This window comes from Cyrtonyx montezumae, unplaced genomic scaffold (genome assembly GCF_038088225.1).
Source record: "Cyrtonyx montezumae isolate F1298 unplaced genomic scaffold, pur_monq_1.0 scaffold_4, whole genome shotgun sequence".
Taxonomy (NCBI): domain Eukaryota; kingdom Metazoa; phylum Chordata; class Aves; order Galliformes; family Odontophoridae; genus Cyrtonyx; species Cyrtonyx montezumae.
In genome coordinates this window covers 10,499,392-10,527,291 of record NW_027072045.1, presented here as the reverse complement: position 1 = coordinate 10,527,291, position 27,900 = coordinate 10,499,392, and the positions used below count along the sequence as shown (strand labels likewise).

Sequence of the window (27,900 nt, the reverse complement as noted above, 5' to 3'; positions counted from 1 at the left end):
GATGTTCATTACTGTCCTTAGTTTTCTTTAGTGGGATGGGGACAAAATAGGAAGGAGTTTCTTTTTGTAGAACTACAGTATTTTGATATTACATTTATTAGAGCCATTCAGTAATCATGGCTGGGTGAGGGAGATGCTCTCCAAAAGGAAAGATTCACTGAGTACTGATACTTGGATTTTGTCTGTTTAGTAATCAAGTATAACCCACAGGGCTTCTGTGCGTACTTTCATTGTTAGAATGTCCAGATCCAGATTTGTCCACTGCGGAAAGGGAAGGGCTAAGGACTGAATTCTGTTAGTTAGCTCCATCACAGCCAATTTTGATAGTACAAGTAATAGGGCTGATAGCATCCTGCCCATGGGGTTAGATGGTCCTTTGAGTTGACCTGGTAGGGCCATTTTTAAGTAAAGAAAAAAAAGTTCATTCTGCAGCTAACCTTGTGCTTCTGTTCCAGGCCTTGGGCTACCCAAGTCTCTGACTTTGTCTCGACTCTGACTTCGTGTAGGCTCACAAGTGACCTTCAGAGAGGAGGGATTGTTTATCTCTGCTGTGTCTAAATATGAAAAAACCTGACCAGCATCCCATTTTTCCACCCTTGCTTTACAGTAAATGAACCTGCAGTCACCAGGCAAAGCTTCTCTTTGTTTGCTGCTAGGTGGCCTGGTAGCTTTCTGAGAAGCAGCCCCCTGTCCTGTCTGTATTAAAACTGTTGTGTAGTCAGGCCTGATTCCTGATTTAGGACTATGCAACCCTTAAACTACTGTGGTGTAGGCTAGAGTAATGGAGTTAGTGCTGAACTGGCTTTTGTCTGAGTTCTAAGCCCCTCACACAGGCACAAAAAGGGGGCTGCCCCAGGGGATGGGACACCTGGACCTTAATTTGAGAAAGGCCTTTATCTCAGGGAGGGTAGCTTGAGGGAATGGACAGGCAAGGGAGAGACAGAAACAAATTTTCAAAAGCAGTGGAAGCTCAGCAGCCTGACTCCTTGTGTTGTGCTGATGGTTTCTTTGTAGTGCATTAATATGTGAGCTGTGTTTGAATGTCTTCCTGCAGCTGTATGTTCAGAGATGTGCCTGGCTCTTCTGTCTCATGGGATTTGGTTTCATGCTGCAGCTTTTTACTTGGTGTGAATAAGTTTGCTCTCTTTTTGCTGGCTGCTGTTTTTCATGAAATCTGTAGAAACTTTATTACTCTAGGGTTTTTTGTTTCTCTGTCAAACTGGGAGAAAATTGGCCAAGAGGTTGTTTGGGGATCACAGGGAGAAAGACAACTACAGACAGGTAGTTTGCAGGCACAGATGGCGGGAAGAAAATGTTAATCTGGGATATGTGTGCTCCTGGTGCTGTGCAGTGTGCATGGAGCTGTCATGTTTAAATGGAGCTGTGCATCCACATGGCTCTCAGTGTGGGGCTTCGGGTTTGTGTGTGCTGGTACTCTGATCTGGAGGTGGATGCATAAGGTTTTGTACCTTACGTAAAATGCAAATAATCTTAAATCAGTGGCTGTTCCTTCTTCATGCACAGCAGGGAGAGTCCCAGGCACACAGGAGCCCACTCACAGGGCAGCCAGTCACACACGTGCATCTGGAGGATGGCTTGTCTGTCCCAGCAGAACCCAGTTTTGGTTCTAGAAGATTGAATACGTGTTTTACAGCCTGTCTTAATAGCTTAATAGCTAGGGCGGCAAACAAACAAAATCTCCTTTGCTCTGCCTGAAAGAGCTCTGAGATAATACCTGTCTGAGGGGAGGATTCCACACCTCTGCTTTACATCCCTATGCCTGTGATGAACAAGTATTATGATATTGGAGTTGTCTGTCTGAGGTCTTGTCTGTCAGAGCCCAAAGTGTACAGTTTCACCTGTAGGTCACATTTCTGAAAGTGTTCAGGGCTGGGTTGTTTAAATTAGACATCTGGTTTTCCAAGTTCATTTCTTCCTTTCTTTCTTGGTGCCTTGGTAAGTACTAGTTTTCAGATTAAGGAATTTGGTGGCATTAGGAGTTGCAGGTTTGTTTACCAAGCTCTGTACCTGGTGATTAGAGAAGCTGAAAAGGCTACTTGTAGATTCCTGCCTTTGAAAGAATGAACCATTAACTATGCAGGCCTTCGATTCCTTCATCTCTAGAATGGAGATGATATTTCCCAGTAAGGTCCTTTGGGACTTTGTTAGTTTGAATGGATTAACGCAAAAACAAAACAAAAGCTTCAGCTTCTTAGGATGGGAAAGTGCTATGGAAATACAGTATATTATTGTGATATCCTTCGAGACATTTCTATGAAGCCAGTGGTGACTGTCATGATAACAAAGAAAGCCTTAGAGAAGCTAATAAAATAATGATCCTACTTCCTTTCTATCTATTCTTTCAAAGGGCAAATGCAGTGAGTGATAATGGTTTAATGAGAAGGAGTCATTAGGGCATCCAGCCTGCATCTTTAGAAGTGCAAGGCATTTTGGGAGATCTGAAAAAGACTAGGAGAACAAAACCAAAGTAGCTCTGTGAGAATATTAATTTATTATTTGTATTCCCTTTGAATGCTGATTGAAACCAGCTATCTCTTTTTCTGAATTGTAGCTTGTATATGTGTAGTCACAGATGTGTCTTGTTTGGAGCTTTAGTGCAGTTGGAAGAGTGCAATGAAGGAAAAAGCTTAGTATGTGCTCTCTGTCTGTTACACACTGCTTTGGACCTGGTGTCACTTAAAGATTCCTGACCTGTTGAATTAGTTTCTATCGGAGGCCTGATGTAGTGGAATTGATTGGCTTGGATTATTTTGTTTTATTAGCTTCAGTTTGAGGCTTTCCTGGAGGGGGAAATCTGCTAGATAATTTGTGTTGTATTTACACCTAGCGAGACAAAATTTTCAATGCTTTGTGTAGGAAGTTGCTACAGAAATACAGTATGTTATTGTAATAGCCTTTAAGATATTTCTGTGGACCCTGGGTATATCAATAACTATACATTAGCATAAAAGAATATTAAGCATTGGTATTGTATTAGCTCTATTCTAGTATTTTGGTGTCATTGTGGCCTGCAGTGGCAGCCAGGAGAATGATGGAGCCAGGTGAGGGTCCTGGCAGCACTCAGCCACTGGAGTGCAAGTGTGGAGATCCCGGGTGCAGTGGCACTGTTCACGTGGATATCTGAAGGATAACGTGGGCCATTGCTCTGCCAGACAAAGAACATGGGACTGTTCTCAGGCAGAACCAAATGCTGGAGATGTACAGGAGCTTGTTATTAGGAAAGGTATTGGATGTTCTCTAATCAGTTGTTTAGTAAAAAGAAATGGCAAGTAGGGAAAGGAGGGCATTCTAGAAAGGAATTCTGATCTTAATAACATCATAGATATATCCAGGCAAGCTTTCTGTGAATCTTTTCTTGTCCACCCACTAAGGTTTGTATTTGCTCTGTCTATATGATAGAGGCTGTGTAGGGTCAGGAGCTGGGCTCTATGCACAGTCTACATGTGGCAAGTCAGCTGTTTGTGCAGATTAATACCCTTCTAAAGCACTTGGTGTTAACCTATGTTCAAATGCAGGATCCTGGCCTACATAGCTGTCATTTGTTCTGGTGAAAAAATCTTTTTTGTTAGGGAAAGCAATGTGTGAAAGCAGAAAAGAAACAAGCAGGACAAAGTGAGGTTTCAAACATGCCCACAAATGAGGAGGAGGAAACTACAGAAATCCCTCTGTGACGAAGCAACTCTATTTCTCCCCAGTCACGAACGAGTAATACCACCCCCAGATCATCTGCTCTTCTGAGTGGGGTTTGCTAGTGTAGGGGCCTGAATCTGTTTCTGCAACTCAGAAAAACTCAATTCCTGGCACAAAGTAGGATGGGGGTGACTAAGGACTCAAGATGCCAGTTTAGATACGTTTTTATCTAGACATGAATTCAGCTGTTACAATTCTGAGCCGCATTTGTATCCCCATCTCAAAGTCAAAAACCAGCCTACTTAAAATTGTTGCTGAGTTTAATTTGGATTCTCCTACTGGATTTGTCTGAAAAGGGAATTTGTGCTAAGTGTGCTGCTGAGATCAGTCTTCATATAGATATCATCTACAATCCCACAGCAGCATGTGAGAGCAGAGTCCACAGAAATCTTCATGAGCAGACCACAGTTCCCCAGGTGCTGTAGGATCAACTGATGCAGTGACAGACTGTCCCAAAGGACTCTCATTTCTTCTTTTCCACTTGTAATCCTGAATGAAACACAAAAACTTCTATTTAAGGGCAATAATGTTCAAGCTACAACCCCAAGTGTCTATTCTCACAGTCAATTTCCTTCCCATAATAACCACGTACACTTTTTGTCTTCTCTTTTCTCCAGGTCAACAGACTATGGCACTACCTACGAAAAGCTAAACGATAAAGTAGGCCTGAAGACTGTGCTGAGCTACTTTTATGTATGTCCCACTAACAAGAGGAAGGTAAGAGAGAGCCATTGAACTGGTAGATATAGAAACAGAATTATGACTTTTTGTTCCTTCTAAGAGAAATTATGGTTCTAAAGTGAAGTCCAATGGGAAATTCATAGGAGCTTGATTTTGCCAAGTTACACTAGTGTAATTTCCTGGATTTCAGTAGAATTACACCTGTTTTAGTCATGATGGGAATGGAGTTCTTAATCTCCTGCTGAATGAATTAAAGGAGTAAAATGGTTGCTTTTATTTGCTTTTGACTTCACACCTTTAAAGAGGCCTAAATGCACACATGCTTCTTGCTCACCCTGACTTAGCTAATACACCTCTGTTTGCCTCCTCTGTCTCTTTATTAGTAGAAATAGCAAGGTAAAGGCCATTTCTTTCTGCATTCAGTGTTTGTGTTTTTTTCTGGCTTTGTAATGAAGTTGGAGGTAAAAATGTATCTGACATTTTGGTTGGTTATATCATATCAAGGAACTAAAAGGAGAATATGCTCAGGCAAGTGGGTGGGAGACCTAAGATGTGATTTGAAGGTGTGTAAGAGAAGGTGAAATCACGGATTTCATGCTTTTTCATGCTTTCCATGTGATGCAATTATGGCTCTGGCTGGTTTAGAGTGCTTTTTGCCCAGGAGTTGCTACTCAGTGCCTTCTTGGTTTAAATTATGGCCTGTGTCTATTCAAGAGAGGTTATGGGACAAAGGCACACTCAGCTACTCACAGAAATCAATGTGGAAGGGCTGTGCACATAGTAAAATGCTGGCAGTAGTTGGAGATGTTTGGATGGGGTGCAGTACATTCTGTCTTATCACATCCAAACTGCCTAGCTCGTCTCCCTCATTAGATTTCCAAATTATTATTCTTATACTCTTAGTATCATTATTACTACTGTGTTTTTTTCCATTTCTGGTCAGTCCACAGAGGTTTCAAGATTTCAGTGTATGCAACCTTAAGGCAGGCATAGCTCTGATTATTATAGGTGAAAATGTATGTCTTTGAGTTTACAGAGGCAAAGGAAAAGGCAGTGGGCATGGGACAGCTTATATGTTTTCCAATGCAGAAGATTAAATCTACTTTGACTTTGTTCTGAGCAAAATGGAATGAAGATGTTTCCTACTAAACCCTCACAGCGTTCATACCCCCTGACAAGAACCAGCATGGTGGGCACTGAAGGGTTAATGCTTGTTCATTCTGTTTCCAAAGCAACTCTCCTTACCCCAGATTGGAGGCAATATGCTCAGTTACAAATCTACGTCACTGGTGTAAAGTCTCCCTCATAAATCAGAGTACTAGGATATGATTATCTTCCAACAATTTCTCAAGCTTTTCAGATTACTAATCTTTTTTCTTCCTCTTTTTTTTCTACTTCTTTTTATTTTGTCTGTCTGTCTTTCCTCCTCTTCCTCCCTTCCAAAAAATCTTTTGAAATGTAGACAAACTGTAAGGAAAAGCTTTAGGAAACCAGCTTTAGTGTGGTTGCTGTGGGAACAGCTTGTTTTCATTCTTTCTGCCTCTGCTAAATATATTTACTGTGCATGGTTAAACAGGTGGTTTGTCCTAGTCTGGAGCTGGCTCTACATTGCTGACCAGCAAAGCAATCCCAAGCATTGATTCAGAAACTGAAAAATGCTTGGAGAAGATGTCAATAGATTTGAGCATCAGGGATTTGTCAAATTCATTTTCAGCCTTACTGTGCACTCAGCCTTTACAGATTCATGAGATCGTGTGTGCACTTAGGTTGTTATCTCCTCCAAATATATCTAGGTAAATACTGTTCATCCATCAATAGCCTGAAGAGTAAGCATCACATTTTTATTGAGCTCCCGTGGACAATCACCAATAATGAATCACAGAGTAGTTTGAGAAGCAGTGGTACCTCAACTGAGAAAATCTAGATCCCTCATGTTTCACCTCTAAGAGCACAGTGCTGCCCAGCTGCACATAATGCAGTGATCTCTTAGGAGCTTCAGAAATACCTCTTTGAGGCAATAAACAGTAGGGAAAAAGATACCGAAAGCATCAGATGTGCACACAGTGAACTGTACAGACCCTTTCCACGCAAGATTTCTTGTTCGGCATCAGCCTCGAGATACTGGCAGGACCCTGTGTGCCTCACAGCTCCTGTCGTTTTTGATGGGTTGCTAGCAATGTCTGCTCATTAGCACTTAGAGGATTAGCAGTTACTTGGAGGAGGGGGAGAGCTTTCTATACATTCATTCCTAATTGATTTACTAGTGAGAAGGATAATTACCTCTCAGCTACCCTGCAGAACAACAGTGGGAATTACCTGTCAGATTTCTTTGAAGCCCCAAAATGCCTCTTTTCAGCTGTTAAATAGGAATTATGCATTCAGCCAAATGCCAGTTATATAAACATCATTTACCTGAATTGTGGTGTAACCCTGGGCACAATTGAAGTATGAAGAAAGAGGATTTAAACACTAGCTTTCTTTCTTTTTTTTTTTCCCTGTTAAAATAAAAGCTTTTTCTTCTTTTTTTTTTAGTTTTTGGTGGGAACACGGTAATTATTTTTGGCAGCTCCTGCTGTATTTCACTGCTCTGTGCTGCCAAATGATGGTGGAACACTGATTTCTCAGTACCAACATCGCTATTATTGCAGTACTGGGGGGATCAAATGGGGCCCGAGTTGAAAGACATGGGTGGAGCAGGTGGATGCAGTTACAGCCTGTGGGCTGAGAGCTGGTGTCATTCCCCTTCTCTTGGCTTCCTGAAAGCCACATCTGATGCTTGCCTTATCCATATGGGAGGGCATAAATTTCTCAGGATTTTACTTTGAATTATGATAATCCAAGCATTTAGACTTTTCCTACATAGTAGACACCTTTCTGGAAGAAATACTGAGCTTAAGGCAGGAATTATTTGGTGAAATTCTGGAAGACATATTGCACAGGGAGATTGGACTTGATGACTTAATGGCTCCTCTAGCCTCAAAATATCTAATCCAATGTGGGTTTTATTCTGTCCCCCACAACGATCATATCTTAACACGTACTATGTAACACTGATGGCAAAAATGAGTTGTCAGCTAGCTTCATGTATGTTTGGCCTTTCTCTTCTAGACTAAAAGCTCCTGTTTCAGTTTAGTTTATATTTTTAGTCAATTTTAATTCATTTCATGTTCATTTTAGAACCTTCTTCTAGACTTCTCCTGTGTATTTCTCCCATCTCTTACTGGATAGCCCCAGGGTGTTGTTGAATATTACCTGTCAATATTTTGTGTGCTGTCGTGTTTTGAAACATCTTTCCTGGCATATAAGACTGAAAAATGCTGGAGCAGCCTGAAAGCAGACAGTCCCCTCTGTCCTGCCCTTTCATCATCTGTGAAATGCATCAGCCACTGTTGTTTACCAGTGGGAAAAATCACAGTGGAGAGATCATGTGTTTGTGTCTGAAGAGAAATTATGCAGTAGATGGGGGAAGAGGTGAAGAAACATAATCTTATGGATTATATCACAGTGATAAATTAAGGATAGCCTTAGTTCTTGTTTGGCATCTCCTGGCTCTTCTGGCTTTTCACACTTAGAAGCTTGTTTGAATCTGGGATGAGGATGTCTGTGCTTGTTATTTCCCAGAAACCACAAGAAGATATTTGGAAAATACACTTTTCCATTGTGTAATTTGAGGTTTTGTGGTTATAATTTAACAAACATAACAAAAGGCAGAGGGCACATGAAGTTTTCCTAGGAAACAATTATAGAATTGTCCAGCTGGAGGCGACCTTCAGAGATAATCTAATCCAACTGCCTGCCCACTTCAGGGCTAGCCAAAAATTAAGCTGTTGAGTACATTTCCCAGCTACAATTTCTTTTGCTTCTTGCATATCATTGTTTGTGGTCAGGGCCAGCCTGGTGATCTGACCTGACCCATGATTTCAAATGAGGCCACTCTGGAGCGCTGACATAAGGAGACAGACTCAGCTGCTGCCTAATGTGAATTTGTAACCTCTGGCTTTGTCAGAGCAGAAATGCTTCCTCCCGTGAGCTGGGATGACTTCATCTCCTATAGATTGTTTATACTGTTTATTTCCTTCTGAGAATGAAGGAGCTCAGGGTTTCAGAACTCTTTGCAGCTGGCCAGTGTGAACATGACCTCTGCTGTTGGTGACTGAAAGTGCAAGATTTTGTACCTGCTGTTCTGGGAGAACAACTTCTTCCTGTTGGGGAAGTGAAAAGGAATTTTCCATAGACAAGGAAAAATTTCCTTGATTTCCAGATGACTTTCGGACCTAGCAGTCTCTGAAGGCTATGGCTTTCTTTTGAGTTGCTGCTTTGAGCCCTGGTGATAAGTCAGATTGTCTGTATTTGTGACACTTCCATACCCATGAAGGTGCCTTAATTGTCAGAGTGTATTCCAGGACACATCTTTTCCTTCAGTGCATCCACCACCCTGTTGTTTGCCTGAGAGGCCACATGAAAAAGCATCTGCTTTGGCCCAGCTGACATACACATTTTAACAAGCCCAATATTTCTGCGGTGAAATTCAGAAAGGAGAGATGTTCATGTATGTTTGGCAGTATACTTTCCTTGAGGTTTAAAGGTCAGGTGGCTGTGTGCCCTGTAAAGCTGGGGCTTGCAAAATGTACAGCTATGGCTTTTTTACCCTACAGCCTCTTGTCTATCTTTAAGGGATATGACAGAATGCTTCTTGCTGTTGGCTGGGCAGAGATCTCAGTTCTCTGCTGACCTTTAATTTAATGCTGTATTTTGGGCGTTAGTTACATTTTACTAGAGGCAGATTTTCACAGCAGTGTGGGAATTACAATTGTTTATGTCTTCCAAGGCACTAAGAGGAGAAAACACTATTTTAATAAGAATATTTCCCTTCCCTTTTAATTTCAAATTTTCTTCCTGTTCTAAAATTATTTTTGAAAGTTTTCTGCTAGAAAAATGGATAATTTCCACAACTAAGCCTTAGATTCTTTAACTATATATGTATACTTTGAAATGGCACCTCTTGGAGTTGTTCTCCAAGTCTCTCTTCTCCATCTTGGGTTCTTCTATTAAGATCACTTCATCTCATGAACGATTGCTTTCTTCTTGTCATTTTGAAACTGGTGCATCACAGGTGGACATAGACTCATTTCAAAAGGTGCAGAAGGAAGATGAAAGTAGAGTTGCTGTGTATCTGAAGCACTGCTCCTCTCAGGCACTAAGGTGCCATTTTGAATCTGAGGAACTGTTGTTGATCTACAGATTTCTTGTAATATTTTTTTTCATGAAATGTTTTGTAAAGTGAATATTATTGGTGAAGATTCTTAGTTGAAAACCAGTTTCCACTGAGAAAGTTTTATCTCTGCCCTTGGGATTCTTGTGGATGTTGAGAGGATGGAGTTAAAAACCTTTATTAAAAAAAAAAAAAAGAGAGAGGAAAAAGAAAGAGGAAGAGAATGACAACTCTAACTGACAAAATCAAAATGTACTTGCCTGTATATAGCATTGCTGAGATGAGAAGTGGATAAATATAAAGTCCCGATTGCATTTAAGATCTGCAGTGATGGTTCTGATGTCTTAGAAATACACTCCTTTGAATTTTCTTTGCAATTCAGTAGGATGCAGTCATCTTTACCTTTTCTCCTGTGCTGTTACCATCACTATCGTAGGCGATAGCCTGAGAAATTAAAAGGTCTGCATTCTTTCTATCTGTGTAGAAATTCAGCATATAAATATCACTCAGCTACAGTGACTGAAATGAGGATTCCCTAGTTCTTTCCTCATAGCAGAACTGAAGCATTTGGGATTTTATTTATAGATCTTCTAGCTGAGAGATTAACAGTAGTTGCAAACAGCATAAAGAAGGAATTAAATCACAGCGCTCAGCTAAAGAGCCTTGAGTAAATGGTTTTACCGGCCAGCTTCCCAGTTGTTCTACAGTCAAAATGGAAGGGCCAAATGACTGAAACTATAAAAGCCAAAGATGTGTGACACCTCCCATACCTATTAGTGCCTCTGGACTTGGCTCATCAGAATAAGAAATGCTTAGAGATGTTTGGAGAGTTAGAAACTCTGAGAGCTAAATCTAATTAGGTTGGTTTGTTTCTGTGCTTCTTCTTGGGGGTGAAGTCAGGCAACTGTTTATGAGCTGGAGGAGAGCAATGCTGCGTTGCAGTTTAGGTTAATGAAGGAAGAAGTAAATTGTGTCTGTTATATTGGAATCACAGAGAAATGTACTTACCTGACTGGAAACTAGACAGCACACTGGGAGTGACATCAACTTGTGTAGGAGTTGGAGGTCCTGAATGAGTGCAAGTTGCTTTGACCTCCTTTTTATTTCTTCCTTTTCACTTGGAGAGTAATTGAGAGCAAACCCCATGCTGGCCTCGTGCATCTCCAGGGGGAATTCCTGAGCTCTGATGAAACCTCAGGGCAGAACCATGATCTGAAGTCATTTTTTTTTCCTTAGTTTTTCAGCTCATTTGGTCCCACAGGGAATTACACAGGTTTTGTTTGTTTGTTTGTTTTTCCCTACTCATCAAATGTGTGATAAGCTGATGAATCAGTGGTTCCAGCATGCACCTGCTGCTTGCTATAACCCATCTTGAACTGAGCTGCCATGCTGTGCCCTAACTCCCATTAGTCATTTGCTGTTATTTTTCTTTTTTTTTTTCTCCTTCCCCTAAGATTCCATCCCTAGCTGTCAGTGAGGAACTGAGTTCTGGAGTACTTCAAAGCCATATTGCAAATGAAAGTTTCTTTGTACCCCTTTTCCTTATTATTCTGGCACTGTGATAAACAGAATGTACTGCAAATTGGTACACGTTGGTGTGGTCTTACAGGACATATTTATGACACATACAGTGTGGCTGAGTTAGAGACACAGGGCAAGAGTGACAGGACAGGTTTTCTACAGTCTTTTATCCCTAATCTTTTCTTTTGTTCAGTGAAATACAAGTATTATATAGCTCTTGGCTTTGCAGCTGCCATTAACGGGGCTATATTACCTGAGCTGCAAACTAAGCTGTAGTTATCTTTTTCTGCACCCTTCTCTGGACCTATTGAGCCAGTCTAGGGTGTTCTCAGCACTTCAAAAGACATGACACCTAGCCAAGAGCCTTTGAGGTAAGAAGCTGCCCACTGCTGTGCAAGAAGGGCTGTAGATCTGAAACACAGCATCTGGATCAACTGAGCTCAATCTTCTCTGATTTTAGCAATGGGCTGCACAAATGTGACTGATCTCATTAACATCGCAGTACATTCTGTCTGGTAAATATTCTTCAGGGGCAGCTGCCATCAGTCGCCAGTTATGATGATTTAAATAGAGAATGAAGTAGTATTATTTCCCTTCACTTATTGATGAAGCAAAGATGATTTCTTCAAGGTCACACACAATTTCTGTGGCGGAGTCAGAGGATATGTGACATGGTGTGTTTTATCTACAAGGTTCAGTCTTTTGAGCTCTTGTGCATGGGCTTCTCTCTGCTTGTCTGATTAAATTCAGCTTGAATTTGTCACTTAGGAAAAAAGAATTTTTGTAAATGTTTGCAGAACCATGACCTGAAACTGTAAAGAGCTTGTTTGAGTTACAGATGCTGTAATACTTGGAGAGGAGGAGTTGAAGAGTCTTTCCTTTTAAAAGGATTTTTACTGTCTCTTTTGAATTCAGAGAAGTCACGTTTTCTCTGTAGCTATTCTTTTCTCTGTAGCTCTGTACCTTTACTAAGAAATGTAAGTTCCCTACACTAGTAGACTTAATTTATTACTGTTTTATATGTAGCTTAAAATTAAAATCTGCATTTGAACTGAGTAGTTTCTTCTTGTTTGTGAGTATAGGAGAATGAAAAATGTTGATAAATTAAAGCAAAATACAAGTGTTAGTAGAATGTTCCTAAAATATAAGGTCACAAAATCATTGAGATTGGAAGGGATCTCTGCAGATCATGTAGCTCAGCTCCCTGCTAAAGCAGTACACTGCAGAGGGAAGTGTTCAGGCAGGCCTTTTTCTGTATTGTACAATACAAATCTGTATTATTTTGTTGTTGCAGTTTGCTTGTGCCTCCTTGTGAGCCCTTAATGCCAAGGGGATCCCTTGGCAAGCAGTACCTTGTTCTGCTCCAGTCTGGACTGTGGGACCTGGTGTATTGGATGCCCTGTTGTTAGTCTGGCCTGATCTGTAAGCTTCTGTACTTTAAGAAGAAACTACTCTGTCTTCATGCAGATTTTATTTTTACCTCCCCTGACCTACGATAAATCATAGAGATGAATGGAGTTCCTGCAGCAACTGTTGTCCAGGATGCAACCATTTGTCAGCAGAGATATCATAGACCCAAGCTTCTAAGAGATTTCGTATTGGAAGTTTCCTTTTTTCTTAAACAGTGATAGTCTGATAGTTGTACTTGAAAGAAGACTTGAGTATTTGTGAACATGAAAACTGGGTCTTTTTCAGTCATATCTCTGAGAAAAACTAGGGCCATTAAAATGTCATCTGTTTCTAAAAATAAGCACAGTTGAGATAATTCACAGAATAGTTAAATATGGCATTGCTTAAATGGTAGAAGGGTAGAAGGGAAAGGATTAGAAGAGAGAGGGGTATATGTCTGTTTATACATATCTTAATGATACTACACTGAAAGTTATTGTTTGGGTGCTCATGAAGAAGGAAACATTCATACATTATGAAACCCTAGAATTAGAGTTGCCTGTGTGTACTTTCTTGTATCTGTATTTCACAGCTTTGTGCTTATCCATTACAATAACTTTTATTTGCAGTTTCCCACAGGTTTCTGAACTCATTTAATATGCATTTGGGTAGTGCTGAGTTAGATATTGAGAACAAATGGAAACTCAATGTAAATAAATATATAAATGTAATAACAATAGAGAGTAAAATGAGGCTTAAGCTGGCTTTATTGAAAATATCTTGTTAAATAAATATCATTTTAGTCATCCCAGTTGTTGCAAGTCTAGCTGATAAAAGAAATGTGCAAACATGAGATGTTTAAGTAAAATAAGAAAAAAGTAGCCAGGCACCTGTGTATCTTTTATCTACCAAGGATGGGAACTGTGATATTGAAATCCCAGCTTAGTTGCTGTCTGGAGCTTTGGGTATGAGGCATAGTTTTACATCATAGAAAAAAAATGACTATTTGAATGAAAGCAGGCACAGATCTTACGGAAAAGCAAAACACAAATCAAACCCTTTGGACCTGACTTACTATATATGTTTTCCTTAGTTTGCTTTATGTTCAAGTGAACCAAGTAAAGAAGCAGCATTTGTTTGGCACAGCTATCTACAGCTTTAAGCATACAATTTTTTCCCATTGTCCTGTGACAATGAATAGAAAAACACTGAGAGTGGTTAGGAGGGTGCCGCTGCACCTCATTTTCTACTGGAATTGCTGGTGAGTCAGCTTGTGAGGAGAGAATGTGAAAAACCCAAGCTAAAAGGTCAGGGAGAAAAAAGGGCCAGTTATGAGGTAAGACTTAGCTTGGAAGGATGGATTCTGGTGCACATCTATGATAGGGATGGCTTCTCTGGCTTCTTAGCAGTCAGACGATCTCTCCTGCAGCTTTCTGCCTACTTCACCTCATATAACAAGAGTCAGGCTCCTGCTGAGCCTTAGGGATGGTTGTAAAGATGGGGTAAAACTGGAAAGGTCACATTCACATTTAGATGTGGACTTTCCAGAATTGGCTGATAGTATTTAATAGAGGCAGTTTGTTCTAATTTACCCAGCAAGCGTTAAAGGACAGATCAGAAGTTATAATATCCACTAAAATAAAGCTGCAGTTTTGTCACTTAGCATGGCCACTGCTTTTGTGAAGTGAAGCAGAGCAGACCCGAAGGAGTTTGAGGGCCCTGCCTTGGTTACAGATACGAAGCAGGGCTGTCAAAATGCATTGCTTGTACCCAACCCTTCAGCAGGGCAGGCTGAGCTGCAGATCCTGACAAAGGGCTGTTTGTGAGACTCCCATCCTTTCTCCACCCTCCCTGACTCTCTGTGAAACATTGCCATCTCCTTTACAGCTGCAGCTTCAATAATGTATTAATTTATGAAGTATGAAAAATGAGGTAGTTTTGAATTAACGAGGAGGGGAATAGTGCTTTGTGGACAGCAGGATAATCAATCAATAATAATGAGTCAGCATGCTCTATTATTAAAAAAAGGAGAAAAATAATAGAGTGGGTGGAGAGAAGTCCTTGGAAAAGGGGCATGTGGGTTCTTGTGAGACTCAGTAATATTGTGACCTCGATCGCTAGTGATTAGATCTGGTTCACCAGGAGACAGTCATTTTTCTTTGAGATAAGCAAAACAACAAACCAACCCCATCCTGCCAAAACCATAACCTTAAAATCTGTCAATCCAATGTAAAATATCTTTTTATTTCTTTTTTTTTTTTTTTCAAAGTAAAGAATAAAGAAATTCAGTAATTCTCAGTGAGTGAATTTTCAATGAGCAGATCAGCAGAATCTGCAAGATCATCAAGAATATTCTGATTTGGAAGAGACCCACAAGGATCATTGAATCCAACTTTTGGCTCCACACAGGGCTGCCCAAATTTCAAACCATATTTGAGAGCATTGTCCAAACACCTGAACTCTCTTATCAACTTGGTGCCACAACCTCTGCACTGGGACACCTATTCCAGTGCTTGTTCATACCTTCTTTGTATAGAACAATTTTCTTTCCCCTGATGCAATCCCATGCTGTTCCCCCAGGTCCTATTACTAGCCCTCTGCTCCCCTGCTTAGGATCTGTAGGCCACCATGAGGCCTCGTCTCAGCTGAGTAAACCCAGTGACTTGGCTGCCAGAGCACACTGCTGACTCAGATTCAACTTCTTGTTACCTGAATCTTTCCAGTTAACAAAAATACCTTTCTGTGATTCTGCTCTCCAGCCGTTCATCATCCAGTCTGCAGGTATATCCAGGGTTGATTTGTCCCAGGTACAGAATCCAATACTTGTTCTTGTTAAATTGCATACAATAGGTGATTGCTCAATCCTCTTAATTGTCAAGATCTCTCTGCAAAGCCTCTCCACCCTTGAAGAAGTCAAAGCTCCTCCTAATTCAGTGTCTTCTGCAAAGTTAGAATACACCAAGTCCTGCATCAAAATCATTTATTGAAGAGAACTGGCTCTTAAATGGAGCTCAGGGGAACTCCACTCGTGACTGTCTGCCAGTACGATTTAACACCATTTGCTATATCCTTTTGAGTCCAGCCCATTGGTCAGTTGTATTGCATACCTGACAAGCTGTATGTTGGACTTTATTGTCTAGAAAGATTCTGTGAAAAACAACATCAAAATCTTTGCTAAAATTCAAAAAGATTGCATCTACTGGCTTCCCTTGGTCAACTAGACAGGTAACCTTGTCATAAAATGAAATTATTTGCTAAATGAGACTTCCCAAGGAGAGTGTCTTATTGTTACTGCTAGCCATGCACAGTACATGGCACCATATTTTCAGCTGGTGTGCCTGAGCACCACAGTGCTGTGACCTCTGCAAGTTCAGCAACATGTCCAGAGCTTGGTCTAGTCTTCTACATCTGTGCTCTGCAAATATCCACATTTCCTCTTACAGTAAGAACTAACTTCAGCTCTACTCTAGTCAGCTCTTTATAAACTGTGTTATCTCAAAAAGCTGTGAATCCCAGATGCTTTTGCTTGGCTGTTTTTAGGAGCAGTTTTTCTTCATGGAGTTTAGGTGGGCTAGACCTCAGAGAAGCATTTCAGCACATCTCAAAATGTTTGAGGTTTCTTTTGCACTAGCTAGGGTTCATTGCCCTTGTTTCTACTCATCCTCAGATGCCCTGTGTCTTTGTACAGACAGATGTTGGTGAACTTGTATTAATGACAGAGATTTCCTAAGTAGATCACAGAGGCAGTGGGAGGAAAATCAGGTATGGTTTTTCACTAAATCTGGGAAATCAACACTTTATCAAGCCTCATGTCTCTGTCTGAGAATAGGCTGATACTACTTTGCAATGGGTTCCATAACCTTTTAGTTCTCTGTTGTAACAAAAGCTGATTGTACTTTTTCAAACAAAAAGGCTCAACTAACATTTTTTTTTGGCCCCTTTGGAACCATACAATGGCAGGCAGATGTGATCCTTAAAAGTGATTTCAGTAAGGCAACAAATCTTAAGTGTCAGTGTCCAGAGATATAAATAACAATGAAGTAGAGGGAATGAACACAGAGCTCAGGACCTGGAAATGGATGGGAAGATGGAGTCAGCTTGGCAATTTTCTGATTTTTGTTGATTAATTTCTAAACCAAAGTATAAAGGTAGTGCTGAAGATAAAAACCTTTATTTCTTCTACCAGCTGCGTCTCTTGTGCTATTAAGAACTAGCGTTGCAATGACCAGGTGTGATTTTCCCAAGACTGTGAGATATCAGTGACTGTGTTGGAATAAGACATATAATGGCCAGAGTTTTCAGTCACTGAGGCAGTCCCTCACTTTCTCAGCATGTAATCATAGACAGGACTTTCACAAGGAACGTTCAGGAACTGTATAATTGGAAGTTACTTTTGCAAATACAATGAGAAATGTGAAAGCCAGCAGTTATGAATCTTGTTCCTTTGTTCTCAGCCTTCCCAGATGTTAGGAACTGGTGACTGTTAGCAGGTAGAGCTTGCGACCACAGTGAACAGCTTAGAACTGAACTCTGCTGTGCAGAGCAGTGCAATGCCATCATGTTTTTGTAATTTTAAGCCTTAATTTTTGAGTCTGTCACCTTACTATTCAGAAAACAGACCTTTTCCTACCTCCTTGGCTTCAACCAGTGAGGGAAAGTTAGAAGAGAAGTGCATTTAGAATAGCATGGGTAATAGATACTAGGTAAGTAAATTGAGATAGATCATTAGCATCTGGATGTGAACATTGATAGAGCTGAGTGTTGTCTATGTTCTCTGCAATCTGACAAAAATGCAGAAAAATAAAGTGTGTAAGCAGTGGAAAAGCAATGATGCATTTAAAATTGTATTCAGGTTTAATGGCCTCAAGGGAGATACATAATACAGTTATTTTTGTAAGAGTCGTGAAACACTCTACTGTCCTCAAATGAAATAGACTGCTGTATATGGGTTACAAAAGTTTACCCCCATGAGGAAGTATCCATGCACATCTCTTTGTTTTCTGTAATGGGGCAACTACTGTGAGTAAACTTATTCCCACATGTAAAGAATTCTCCCAAGTGAGGCCTATAATCAGAGAAGTGTTTTTATATAAATGGTATTCTCATTTCCAGCAGTTCTGGTGTACACAGCCTCTCCTTACTGATAACATTATTTTCTGTAACTATTTCTGCTTACACAGTAAGTTACCATAATGATGAAAATTACTTTGTAGTTCTGTGGAGAATAGTACAACCGTGCATTTACTCAAATAACATATAATTAAACTGTGAATACTGCTTTTGCTTTTTCTCCATATAGTTTGGGATAAGAGCTGTTCTGTGCCACTAGAAAAAGCTGCTGACCACAAAGCAATGTGTTGGATGTTGCAACGGTTTCCTATGCAGAACTGAGAAGAGGGAAAAGGTATCACACACAGCTATGGTGTGAAGAAAACCAGACTGAAAGCAAAGCACATGTAGATCAGCAGCTTTGCAGAAACACTAGTTGCTGCCTCAAATCACCAGCCAGGAGACTTCTTTTCGGAAACTGTGGCCAAAGTGGATCTTTACAAAACTGTCTTTAAGTGGTGATACTTAGAATCATTTGGCAGTTCACAGAGGGGCACTGTACTTGAACATGCTGTGATATGGAAATGCCTTTGGCAAAACAGCTGAATGGGAGCTTTCTGTGAACAGCATGCAGCACTAAAATAGCAACAGAAAGGTGGGGTTATTGTGTCAGAGGACTTTGCTCTGATGAGCTGTGGGAAGCCCAAGGATGTGCAGCTACAACAAGAGAATAATGAGATGAACTAACTTTGAGTAAACTCTGCCTTGCTGTGACAATGAGAAGGTTTCACAACCAAGCACATAGCTGTTGCCAATCAGTCACTCTTCACCAGGTCAAACACATGCTTTTTGGATGGCTTCCATCCCTACTGGCTCCTGAAATTTAACAAGCAAATGCTTGCTGTGCCTTGTAATTAAAAGTGAAAAGTACATGTGTCCAGTGCCAAAAATACAAGAGAAAGTAGAGAGACATGTTGTTCTGACCTGCTTAGAAGTAAAACAAACTTGAGACATTCTGCTTTATTGAGTCTTGTATGATGGCTTATCCTGCTCCTGTAAGTGTAAATTGGATCCAGCCTAGGACAGGTAGGGGTGGATTAGGACAGTAATCTCAGTGTCTGAGTTCTGTTCCCAGCTCTGACAGCCTAAACATTGGAGCCATGATTTATTTTCATTTTCACACCTGCCAAGGAAGATGGTAGAGTGGTTTTCCTTCAGGGGTTCCTGCTCTGTATCCAATTTAGCCTTGATTTGCTCCTGATCCTCAGGGCATCCTTACAAGGTGCATCTTTGCTCTTGCACAGCTGCTGGAGGTGGTAATTAAATGAAGTTTTCTTTCCATAGGGACTGGAGTGTGTGAGTTTGGCATTCTTTTCAAGTGCTTTGTTTTGATTTGGCAATTTAAGGCAGGTATGGCTACAGTGCCAAGAGATTATTTAGCTTTTGTACAAACCTGAATTAGTTATAGTTGTAATCTGGATATAATTAGTTATGAAAAACAATAAAGGTCAGAAATATTAGCCAGAATTGTTTACTGTAAACAAAACTAGTAGGCTGTTGTGTCCCTCTGTAGAGAAGGCAAGCTGATGCTGGTCTACGTTTTGTGTATGTGTTTTTACTAATCTTTTTCCTCAGTTAATTGTGTAAGATCTGGGATTATATGATTCCTGTGAATCTTCAGACAGGAGTACAATAGATAGAGTAGTTCTGTGGTAAAAGAGTAACTTTCTAAAACTACTCTGCTTCCCCTGAAGTATTTTTGGCATTTCTCTTTTTAATCTTCGTGAGGAGGAAATGAAAGATTTGCTGAGATGCTTAAATGTGCAGTCTTCCATGACTGAGCCAGATTGTATGTAGTGTAAGCTAAGACTGTACACTGCGATTTCATATGTCTGAATATAGTAGTAGTATCTCATACGTGTACATTAATCATCTGCATGGACTCACGTTCTCTTGAACTACTGTCCCAAGTTCTGTCAAATCAAGGCTTAAGTTAGGTTGATTATAGTTGTAATTTGTAGTTTTGTTTCTGATGGTAACAGGATTCTTGTTCAAACTGACAGTGAATCTGATGCTGGTGTACTGTTTGAACAACATTTTTATTCTTGTTTTGTTCCTATTTGACAAAATGCTGTTGATACCTAGGCAGAATGATCTTGTGATGTAATTTAGGAAACTTACGGTGAAACTTGCTAACTCATACTTCTGAAGATAGTTTGTCTATATGCATATATAGCAAAGGAACAACAGAAAAGTTGTATATTCCTCCAAGTTGTGTCCTCTTTTGCGTTGCAGTTTTGCAAGAATACCATACTCTTTTAGGTTAAATATATATATATATTCATTGCTTATTATTCTCGACTCTGTCATTGTGTTCATCTTTCATGTACTTTCTGAAAAAAGGAAAATGACCTACAAAGAAGATACAGGACCTGCACATGGCCAAACTGCAGGATTTGCTCTCATTTTTCTCTCTGTGTTGTTAAGATGGGGTTCCCCCTAATTTAAGTGTCAGAGATTCATGCCATCTTCTCAAACCAACTTACTGGAGTCCTCAGCTGGTGGACTGTGAAAGAGATCCTTCTCAAGTATTAGATGCACACAAACAGCTGTTGACATCTTTAAAGTTCAACAGATGAGCAATGGAATTCTGATGAGTAGATATTGGTTTGTGATGACATAGAAATAGTGATGGAAGGGAAGTTCTGGAGAGAGGCTAACATGAAGTGCCTTTTGGTCTTAAGAGGGCTATTTGGTCATGGTTCATGTAATGCAGATCCAGCATAAAAGTCTCAGGAAACTCTTATTTCATTGCTCATTTTCTATGGTGTCTGAGTCGTTTTTCATTATCCAATAATAAATACAGTAGTGAAAGTCACCTTTAACACTTTAAAGATTGCTTGAATTTTATGGGATTGTATTGAAGTGAATGCCAAGGTATAAAAGCCTTATGGTTGAGGTACTTTTATAACACATGCTTCATAAACCCTTATAAAGTGAGTGCAGTGCACTTCATCCTTTAAGATTACAGTGTTATGGTTCTGAGAGATGGTAATCTGGTGCTATATTCGTTAATTAAATCTGTTATTAATGTTAAATTTCAGTTAATAAGAAGTGAAGTTATGAGAAGTTGAAAGAGGTTAGGTCCTGGCGATTTATCTCTCATGAGAGCTCAGTGCACCTTTACTGCTTGACTGATGCCCACAGGTTGTCCTTAACATTGAAGAAGTATTTGAGCCACATGAAGCAAGTAGGAGCCTGAAATCCAAATCTAGTGTATAACACAAGGAGTCGCAAAGACTCCTGTCTTCTTGGGACTGAAACACTGTGACGATGTGAAACCTATTGCCCTTCTCACGTCTGTCTTGTTTGGATTCCTAGAGTATCTTCATGCCTCTTATCACAGTTGTTGATGACTAAGAATTGGGGTTGGGTATTTGACAGCTGGCAACCTTCTCATCCAAGCATGCGCTGTCCTCCAAACAGTGCTGGTGTACTGTACTAAAGCCTGAGGGAAAATTTCTTCTTCATTTTACTTGCGTGTTGAATAAACAGGGCTTCTCTTGGGAGCAGATTTTTATCACTGACATCTCCCATTTTTCCTGATATGCTGGTGTTAGGTTTTGGAAAGTATAAGTTGTTTTCTTGTGATGGTTATAGTAGTTTATCTTCAGAGCAGTAAACGGGGATCTAGCACTCTCTGAACAACTTCTATAAAACTTTGTGTAGAGATGGTGTGTGGTTTCTAAAACATTCCACAATAATACAAAGCCTTTTTTATATATGTGTCACATTTTCTGGTAAGAAACAGGTATTTGTGTACGTTTTTGTCTTAGAGACATTCAGGCTAATTTAATTAAACTTAAGTTTTTCAGTTGAATGGTAACATGGCGGGGAAAGAAGGATGAGATTTTGTTTGCAGTGAATTGCATCTGTTCTGCATGACATTGGCATAGAAGGGCATCAGGTATGCTTTGTAGCTGTGTTCTGAAGATACTTGTGTATATATATATATATCTGTAGCCATAACTTAGTATCCATCACAAGTAAATGGAAGTAATAATGTAGGAGGATGAGAGAAGAATGGGCAAAAAAAATTTCCAGTAAGAATTTTCATATTGTCAGACTGTAACGTTACCACTGAAGCATTTTAGATTAGTTTTCCTGTAAGAAGTTTCCAAATTTTTCACACTGCATACGTGTGGTGAACTGATGTTCTGTAGGAATAAAATGATTATGTCTTTACACCTATAAATATAATTTAAAATTTATTTATTAATTTCAAAAAGTGTAATGGACATAATCAGTCCAAAAATACAACAATTTTCCTCTTGCATTTCAGCATAAATTCTTGGCGCTTTGCAGCTTGTTAAGCACAAAACTAGCATGATTTAAATAAAAATGGGAAAACAAAATACAAAAAAATACTTAAAATCAATGTATTTGTGTTATTGTGTTGTTGGTGTAGAACAGCCACATCTGCAGAAAATCCTCTGCCTGGCTTTGGGATGATTCCATATACTTAGGAGCTAGTGTTTCTTAAAAACAAAGCAAAACAAACAAAAAAGAACATTCAATAGAGAAATCACTACAAAGGTGTGAACAGGAAGCCTGCGGTTTCTGTTTTTGCAGCGAACTACTTTCTGAGTCACAGAATAGGACAAGTCAGTGCTCCAAAGCAAATGGCTAATGTGCTGCTAAGGACCTGGGATACTTTTGTAGCTATGGAGACTTGAGTGGTTTGTAGGTGGACTTTTTTTTTTTTTTTTGACTGTTTTGTTTATTTCTTTTCATAATAGCTCTTTCAGTAGGGAAATGAGAATTTGACTAGGAGCTGTGAAAAGAACCACAAAAGCACATTGAAAGTGCAGAGGAAAATCAGGAGGTAGTACATAATGTTTTAATGCTATCTACTTATTTCTGGGAACAAAAGTCATTTATTTTGAACCTGTCTTCTTTGTTCACTTACTGGGAGGCTTCCTGCTAATGTGGCACTATTGCTGCAGATATTTGCCTATAAAATTTCTCCATGCTGATTTAAAGAGATGCACTCTGGTAATTTAAAATCAAAATTTATGTTAGTTGGGAAAAATGAAAGAATTCAGTGAAAACTAATAATCAAAATTAGTAAGAACGCCTTTTATGTGGCATGTTGTTTCAGTTTTTGTCCAGAGTTAATTTGGTAAAGGATTCAGCAGTATACAAAGTAGATCTCTGCTGTGCTGGGACAATGCAGAACCAGAAAGCAAATATAGGTAACAGGATAAAGGTTGTTCTTGTGCTTTGTGTATAGAAGAAGGATAGAGGTGATGTGCCAAGCAGGACTTTAGAGTGAGGGAAGAGCAACGAAGGATGGGAGAACTGAGTGCCAAGCTATGGGGAAGTCTTGAGCACAGCTACAGTAAACAGATTTAGATAGATACGAGCTCAGGCTACATGTAACTCGAAGCCAGTAGTCTGCGCTCATTGCAGTGTTGTACACACGAGATACGTGCTAGCTCATTACTAGTGTGGTTCAGTATTCCAGGTCACAGCTGTCTTGTGCCTGGTGAGGTTGGAGCATAGGAAGAGGAGTGTGACACCATCTGTGCAAAAACAGAGCTGAGGAAGGCATTTGTATTAACCCAGTGATGCAGCTGGAATTTTTATCAGAGTAATGGGAACTTCTAGTTACAAATCTTACCTTAGTTTTCATTGTACCAGCTCCATTGATAGGTATTCCAGTGTAGTGGATTTGTGATGTGAATTTACTTCATGCCCACTTTTGAACTCATTCACAGTTCCTTTAAGAGTCTTCCATGCTCTCTGGTGAATGCCAGCGGCTCTTAGCTACTTCTGTGATTTCAGTACCAAATATAACATGACAAGTATTAAATATGACACCTCTCCTTTCCTCATTCTTTCTGCCTGCAACCCATGCTCATTTCCTGGGATAAATCCCCTTCAAGGATTCAGAGCTGGATGTTTCTCCTGATCACGTGCTGAAAATCTTATTGTGTGTTTTGTTGTTCAGGCAAGGTAGTTTATCTGAAGAATATCCCTTTTTTTGCATTTCCTCTGCCAATGTCTGTTGTTCTGGAGTTCATTCAGAACAGCTCTTTATATCCTCTAAGCTCCTGCTTTAAACATTATCTAAAAATGTAGAGACATTACTACATGCCAGTCAGCTCTCTTCCTTGGCTTTCATGTCCTATGGAACTACTCAAAGTTCAGCCTGATTTTTGATCTGTTTTGTTTTGTCTGGTGCTTGCAATTGCTCACTGAATTTTGGAGGCCAAGCTATAGGCTGTAGAGGAAATCCTATGTAGTATAAACCCTCTTCTCTCAAATATGTTTTCAAGGACTTCCCCTTAGCAGTAAGCAATCCTGCCTCCCCAAATCCTCTCTGATAAAACTAGAGAAGACAGCAACTGAAGATAATGCTAATATTATTACTTATATATTATAACACTTTCTATATGTGTGTGTATGTAGATATTCTATAATGTGGCAAGTTGAAATCTAATTTCCTTTTCAATAAAGGCTGCAATTTAATTTAATTTTATAGAAAACTATTAGATCTTAGAAACCTATAAATTACACTGGACAACTCTCTGGTGCTCCTTTGCTGTTCCTTATGGCAATTATAAATGGCAGTGCAGGGTGCTGGCAGAAATCTCATTCTGACTGGAGTTTGTTTATTGGCTCTTAATGAAAAGCGATTAATCTAAATCTCACATGGGGTGGATCCTTCACCGTGTTTCCATAATAAGAAGTGACAATTTTGGGCCTTTGACAAATGTCCTGCTATTTCCCCTTCCAGAAGTTGTCCTATCCCCCCCTAACTTACATCAGAGAAGAGATAAATAATAACGTAGAGCCAAATTTTCTTCTTTGCCACAACTCTCTTGCTTCAACCACAACAAAACTGTGAACCAGTTCTGGCTTTACAAACAGTGGCCTTTTATTTCTCACTTTGAATCTCCCGTTTTGTGTTGGATCAGACTTGTCTGGAAGAATGAGTGCTAACAGAGTTGTGTGTGTTCTTTCCATTTGAAAACGCTGGAGGAGAAATTTTGCAGAGTTGATATCAAGCACTGAGTGAGGAGTGGTTTGTGACTTTAGTGATGGCACTTGCTATGAGATCTGACTTGTTAATCTATTCTAGCTTTCCCTTTTATCTTCCAATAAGGTTGACTGTTAGTTTTCCTAGCTTAGTGGGCTTATTATGTGATCTTGCAACCGCTGTTTTACTTTCAGGATTAACAAAGTTAAACAATTTGTTCCATTTGGTGGAAAAATTGCCTTTTTCACTTCATCTGACCAGTGTCTTGAACTCTCCATCTCTGTTGAGGTTCACGTGTGAAGGGGCAGAGTGGATGTTTTGCATCCCTACTACATGAGGTCTATGCAACTGCTAAGAGTTTTGTCCTCAGATAAGGAACATGTAGGGCAGCTGATAGCGACCTTTTAATCTACATTATTAACTTTGTGACTTCTTGTGATATCAGGTGGAAAAATCTTAATTCCCAAACTATCTTCTCTTTAAATGCAAAATCTCTCTGGAATAACTTCTTACTCTGGCAATCTTATGTCCTTCCATTCTGCAGATGCAAGTAATTTTCACTAAAGTACATTGCAGTTCTCTCTTCTCTGGGAGCAGGTGGGGATTGCTCTGTGAAGCTGCTAATTGTCAACATGAGAGGTGCTGAAGGATCTGTGAGCTCAAGCTGGATTCATACAGGTGGCTTCATCTTGGGACAACTTTCAGCTCTAGATTTAAAGGCGCTTTTCATTTCTTAATGGAAAGGATCAGAAACAATTTGCATTATATTCACTTTCCCTTGGTGACTTCATAGAGTTAATGAGCTGTTTGAGGTTAAACAAGCCCTGATTTTTTTTTCTTTTGCTTGATCAGGGTCTAACAGACCAAAGATTTTAATATTCCTTTTAACTAACTTCCTGTAATTAAATAATTGCTGTCAAAATTCATGCATCTACAAATCATAGTCTTGAAGTTGAATCTCTGTGAAGTTGGATGAGAAGAGTTTATTTGAACACGAAAATGTAACAAAACAGACTTGGATTCCATTGAACTGATCATTTCACTGCTAGGCTGCTCCTGAATCTGTTTTCCTGTTGAAAAGCAGTTTCTATATTTGTTTCAGCTAGTGTATCAATAACCTGCTGTGTTTAGCATGGCTCTAATTTATTTCCCACTGTTTGCCTTTATTTTATGGTGTTGGCATTTGCTTTAATGTGATGCCATTTTCTCCAGATGTTAATAAGATGGTGTTAATGTTTCCACAACATTTTTCTTGATAACGTTTACATAAAGCATGGCATCTGATAACGTGGAGTCAACCCACTTAAAAATATTACTAATAATTTTCTAATTAAAATAAAAAACACCGAAGTGTTTTTCTCCTTGTACAGATTGAGGTCATACAGTTTCCTGTACTTGGGGCAAATTATATATTTTGAGTGAGTGAATTTCTCCTACTGTATGGATTGGAAGCATGATGCATAAGATCATATATCAATGTTTGCACACACACCTGTGGACTAATTTCAGGTGCCAGCAAATGATTCACATAGGCATTCTATTTCCAATGAAGTGATGCCCTCACCTGTAGCTCTGCAAACTGCCAAATAATGAGCCTGAAACCTCAGGAGTTCCCTGTTGTCTACTTCTGGGGAGAGATTTCCACATTTCTGGAGGGAAGCAATAGACTAAATTAAGAAACAGACTGAGAAAAGCTAGATGAGGCTCTCTGAAGTTGCTCTGCATGAGTAATATCATCATAGCATTTTAATTTTTGGACTTCCTGAGATTTATGGACAAAAAATGAAATTACTATATCGTCAGTGAATAAATCACCAAGCAGAATAGAAACCAAACACTTAGAAATTATTTGTGAAGTCTTGTAGGCCCTTTACACTGTTGAACAATGTTCTGAATATGTAAAATAGGATTTAGAGCTGCATGACCTTACTTCAAAATGATGTTCAGCTTTGCTTTTCCATTCACACTCTATTCCTTCGATTTTCCTATTTAGATCATGCTTCTCAGCGATCCAGATATCGAGAGCAGCATTCTCATCAGCTCTGATGAAGGAGCTACGTATCAGAAGTACCGTCTCAACTTCTATATCCAAAGTCTGCTCTTTCACCCCAAGAAGGAGGAGTGGATCCTGGCCTACAGTCTGGATCAAAAGGTGAGCAACAGATTCCATGTTTCAGTGATTCTTGAGCCAGGTGCTTAAATGTTTCCAGAGATTATGAAGTAATTATAATGTCCTTTGATGCTCTCACCTTGCAGTTTTAGATACATTCAAAACTTACCCAGTGACAAAACCAGCTTGCTAAAAGGAATTGTACTGCAATCATGATAGGTATGGAAACTTCAGTAGTGGTAATGGTGTGAAAGAAGAGAAGAATCTGACATTTGTTATGAGATACAGAGCTGTTGTAAAAATTCTGTTTACTTGTAGCTCTTAATGATAGCTGAGCACTCTGTGAGCACTGATCACTCTGTCAGCTCGCAACAGCTGGCTGTTGTGTTTGAAGGGACACTCATCCCACTTTCATACTGAAGTTGATTAATCTGGAAATCAGCAAGCAGCAACAGATGAAGGATTCTGCTGTGCCTCTTTTTAAGTCACTCTGCAGCCCTTTTGTTAGGGAGACAACTCTTATGTCTGCTACTTTGACCTTAGTCTGCTCTTATATAGTGCTCATGGGTCTTGAAAGATGCTGGGCAATGAGTGCAGTGTGACTTGTAAATGTGGCTCCACTTCTGGAACAGTAGTCCCCACTTCAGAAAAAAACTATGGCATAGGCCAGATTATCAAGATACAAATGTTAGAAGGTTTAAAGCCTGTCAAGTTTTTTCCTTTCCCTCTTCAGTTTCTGTCATCTTTAGACTGTGGAAAGAGGTAAAAATGTGCTGAGGAGACCATTTAAGTTTTTTACATTAATCTGTCAAGTACGTGTGCATGTTTTGGGTGGGATCTTCAATTCTTGCAGCTATTTGTGAGGTTTTTTTAATGGGCAATCTCACATCCCTGGTATAGGGTGAAACCCCCCAATTCTTTGTGCCTCTTGTGTTTGACAGTGTTTCATTTGAATTCTACTACAAATCTTTACTGAAGATTGAGAGTACAAACAAATAATGTACTAGTTCTGTACTTCCCAGTGTAACCTTTCCATCCCCTTGTAAACAGAATGCTGTGGTCATCATCAGGTGGTTTGCAGCTGGGCTACTGATGATGCCTGAGTGACATTTGCAAGCACAAAGCTATTGTAAATAGATTCCTTTTGTACTATCAGATACTGTAAGAATGAGTTAGTCAAAT

General features: G+C 39.6%; 2 protein-coding genes across 2 annotated transcripts in view; one reads left to right on the top strand and one right to left on the bottom strand.

Annotated features, from left to right (window-relative positions):
* The window catches only part of ITPRIP (inositol 1,4,5-trisphosphate receptor interacting protein), a 434,606-nt gene that overhangs the window by 277,357 nt on the left and 129,349 nt on the right, over nucleotides 1-27,900 (bottom strand). The window lies entirely within an intron of this gene.
* The window catches only part of SORCS3 (sortilin related VPS10 domain containing receptor 3), a 263,753-nt gene that overhangs the window by 110,865 nt on the left and 124,988 nt on the right, over nucleotides 1-27,900 (top strand). The window contains exons 3-4 of the mRNA XM_065746766.1: nucleotides 4,329-4,428; nucleotides 26,602-26,760. Coding sequence (XP_065602838.1) covers nucleotides 4,329-4,428; nucleotides 26,602-26,760 — 259 coding nt within the window. The remainder of the gene's footprint in view (nucleotides 1-4,328; nucleotides 4,429-26,601; nucleotides 26,761-27,900) is intronic.